This window comes from Nannochloropsis gaditana, assembly GCF_000240725.1.
Source record: "Nannochloropsis gaditana CCMP526 unplaced genomic scaffold scaffold288, whole genome shotgun sequence".
Lineage (NCBI taxonomy): Eukaryota > Eustigmatophyceae > Eustigmatales > Monodopsidaceae > Microchloropsis > Microchloropsis gaditana.
Window position 1 is genome coordinate 4,625 of NW_005803665.1, and position 3,298 is coordinate 7,922.

Genomic DNA, 3,298 nt, shown 5'->3' on the forward strand with positions numbered 1-3,298 from the left:
GAAGGGGAAAGAGGGACCACTCTCTCTCACATAAGACGGTAAGGAGAAGCGACCTCAATGGTTTCCATTCCCCGCCCTCCGCCCCGTCCTCCGTCCCGCCCTCCGTCCCGCCCTGGACCCCACTTTCCCCCACCGTGACGTGTAGTTGTCGTCGATCCGCTCCTGGATGCTTTCGCTCGACTTGTTCTCGTAAGCTTTGAAGGTTTCCAAGTACCTGGAGAAGGGAGGGAGGCAGAGAGGGTGGGAGGTAAGGAGGGAGATGAGACTCTGAGCAGGCTTTCAATAGTCGCCACCGTCCTGGAGCCAGACTGGATACAAGGAGGCGGTGGATAGAGGGACTCTCTCCCTCCCTCCCTTATCCCTCCCTCCCTCCTTCCCCACCTGGCCGCCTCCGCCGTGGACCAAGCCAGGACCAGGGTGCAGTTTTCCCGGATGGCGAGGGTGTTGATGTGGAGAAGGGGTTCCTTGTTGTTGGGATCGTCCACCAGGCAGAGGATCAGGCGCAGGCGGTAGTCCCTAGGGTCGGGGGAAGGAGAAAGGGAGGGAGGGAGAGAGGGAGGGAGGGGAGGTTTCTGAGACGATGGAGCGGTGGTGGGACTGCTGCCAGGTCAGCAAATGCGAAACCTTTCGTCTCTCTCCCTCCCTCCTTCCCTCCCTTCCTCCCTCCCTCCTTTCTATCTCACCGTCGCAATTCCTTCACCCGCTGAAACAGGTATTGGCCATGCAAAAGGTGGTACCGAAGGGAGATAAAGATACAGCATGTGTACGCGCCCAGCACTGGAAAAGGAGGGAGAAAAGGGCGAGCGAGGAAGAAGGAGGAAAACGACGGGGGGGTCAAGAGGCAGATTGAGGCGAGCTCCCCCAGGAAAAAGAGCAAAGGTCCCAAGGCTCTGGTGACGAGGAGGGGAAACAATAGGAGGGATCAAGGTGGGAATCGAGAGAGGGAGAGAGGGCAAAGGACGAATGGCACTGACCATAGTCGGGGACAATGCCAGGGATGAACTGATAGCGCACGTTTTTGATTTTTTTCAAAACCGGATTGCCTTCTTGGCGTGGGGAGACGCTGATGACATTGACTCCTGTAAGGGCGAGGACGAGGGAGGGCGGTGCATGTGTGAAAGGGAGGGAGGGAGGCCTGAGCTTACGGGGCAAAGACGCGACGAGGAGAGTGGCCTTTCCATGCAAGAATTACACGAAAAAGCAAAGGCGGACATAGCATGGACGTACCTGCACTGAGGTTATGCGACGGGGGAAGGATAGGGAGGGTCATGCTTCCTCGGTGCTTCGCGTCAAATACTGCCTCTTGGCCACGCCCCCAGGGTACTGATGCCTGCGGAAGGGAGGCCCCCCCACCCCCTTCTCCAAGCCTCCCTCCACCTCTACCGTCTTCCACTCTTCCCGGTCCCTTTCCATTCGTGGAAGGTGCGTATGGAGGCGCCGTCGCGGTCGTTGCTGGGGTGGATCTTGGGAGGAGGACGGTAGGAGGGACAGGCTGTCTTCCTACTTGGGCTTGCTCCCGGCTCCCGGCCTCCACCAACGACGGGATGGAGATTCGAAAGGGAGCGGGACGCGAGCGTGAGTCGGGGTGGTCCTTTTTCATGGTAAAGCGAGCGATGAAACGCGCGGCTGGGGTTTGTGCAGCGCGGTCTTGGTCGAGGGGTCAGCAAGGAATATGTAGAAAGTTGGGCTTCCCGGTACCACAGTGGGAGCCCCTTTGGTGAAAAACGATAATGGCCCCCTGCTACGACATTTGTGTGCTTCAGGTTGAAGAGATGCGAAAGATGCCATGGAATTCATGAGGAGAGTGGACGGCAAGGACGGGAAAGGGCAGTTGGGTCTGACGACCTCGTGCCTGTGTGTTGAAGGTTTTTAGGGCGACGCTTCTCGTCGCGAAACTTTGTTATTCAGCACACCACACACGATAGCCAACACATGATTTTGCTCGCGAGAAGACAGGACAGAACAGTACAAGAAACTGGCCGTAAAAAATCCTTGCCACGCGGGTGAAATGTTTCTAAAAAGAACGGCCCACAAACAGCAAAAAGGAGGGCAACACGTTGCTACGTTCGAAGGAGGGGGCTCCTTTCCCTCGAACCGCTGCCGTTTTCCCCCGGTGAAGGCCACAAAATGTCAGAACGATGTCCACATTGATACCACAATACTTATTTCAATCCACAGGACACTAAGGCCCGCGCATTTGTGGCTCAAGGGAAGGTCTTTGCGGAGCACAGTGTCCACTTCTTTGTGACTGCTGGTTCTACCTCCTGCCCCCCCTCCTCCTCTTTCTCGGGGCTTGCGTCGACACATCTCAAGCCTGTGAGCTCACGCAACGAACACCGCATCACCAGGCCGTCCTTTCTTTTCACTGTGATGGCAAGCCGGGGCCTGCTTTGTGTCTCCCTATTATGTACGTCCAACGCACGATGCTCCACTGTGTCGAGTCATAATCAATCGCCTTCTGATACCCTCCTTCTTTACACTTTTTCCCCCTGTCCGCTATCCAGTGTCCACATCTCCCTACGTGCAGGCGTGGGGTCAAAGTGGAAGCCGTAGTGACGGCGGAAGGACGATGGATGCAAGCCTTGCCATGAGCAGTCGGGATATATGCTTCAGTCATGCCCTCGTTTTACGCCCACATGCACGTGTCCCCAGTCCTTTTTCTGGTCCGTAATAAGCACCTTTATCTCCTTTTCCCTTTCTATCTTTCCGCGCGCGTGTATCTTTTACCGACGCGTGCACCACACCGGGTGCTGTGCATGGCATGTTTGCCTTTCCATGCCCGGGGGTCTTCATGCCGCGTCCTCGCCCCTCTCGCGCACCCTTCCCTCCCACAGAGTCGCCCTCCACCATGGCACGTTTCCGGACCTGCATGTCTTCCTCCTCCTCCACCTCCTCGGCGGCCTGGCCTCCCTCGCGGTTTCGCGCCTCCACCACCCGCCTTACCGCCCGCGCCCAAGTCTTCGACGAGGATGACCTGTCTTCTGCACCGTCCCTACGCACCCAACCACGTACCAAGCCGGGAACACAGGGAGGGGAGTGGCAGCGGGTGGACGAGGGCGTGGACGTATTCTTTCCAGAAGCTTCGGCGCCGCCCAAGGGCCTCGTGCATTTTGTGGGCGGGGCAGTGGTGGGAGCCTTCCCTCGGGCGGCCTATGGCCCCCTCTTGGAGAGATTGGGAAGACAGGTAAAGGGGAACGGAGACTGAAAGAGGGGGATAGACTCTTTGCGGGCCTTGTGAGGGACGTTCTCTTTTTCCTTCCGGCATGTCCTTCAGGCCTCCCTCCCTCCCTGATGTCGA

General features: G+C 57.8%; 1 protein-coding gene across 1 annotated transcript in view; it reads left to right on the top strand.

The window, feature by feature from the left end:
- The window catches only part of NGA_0129700 (uncharacterized protein), a gene marked incomplete at its 3' end in the record, with an annotated part of 1,579 nt that extends 1,386 nt beyond the window's left edge, over positions 1-193 (top strand). Inside the window, exon 4 of the mRNA XM_005855103.1 lies at positions 146-193. Within this exon, the coding sequence (XP_005855165.1) occupies positions 146-193 (48 nt within the window). The remainder of the gene's footprint in view (positions 1-145) is intronic.
- Between the last annotated feature and the right edge of the window lie 3,105 nt (positions 194-3,298).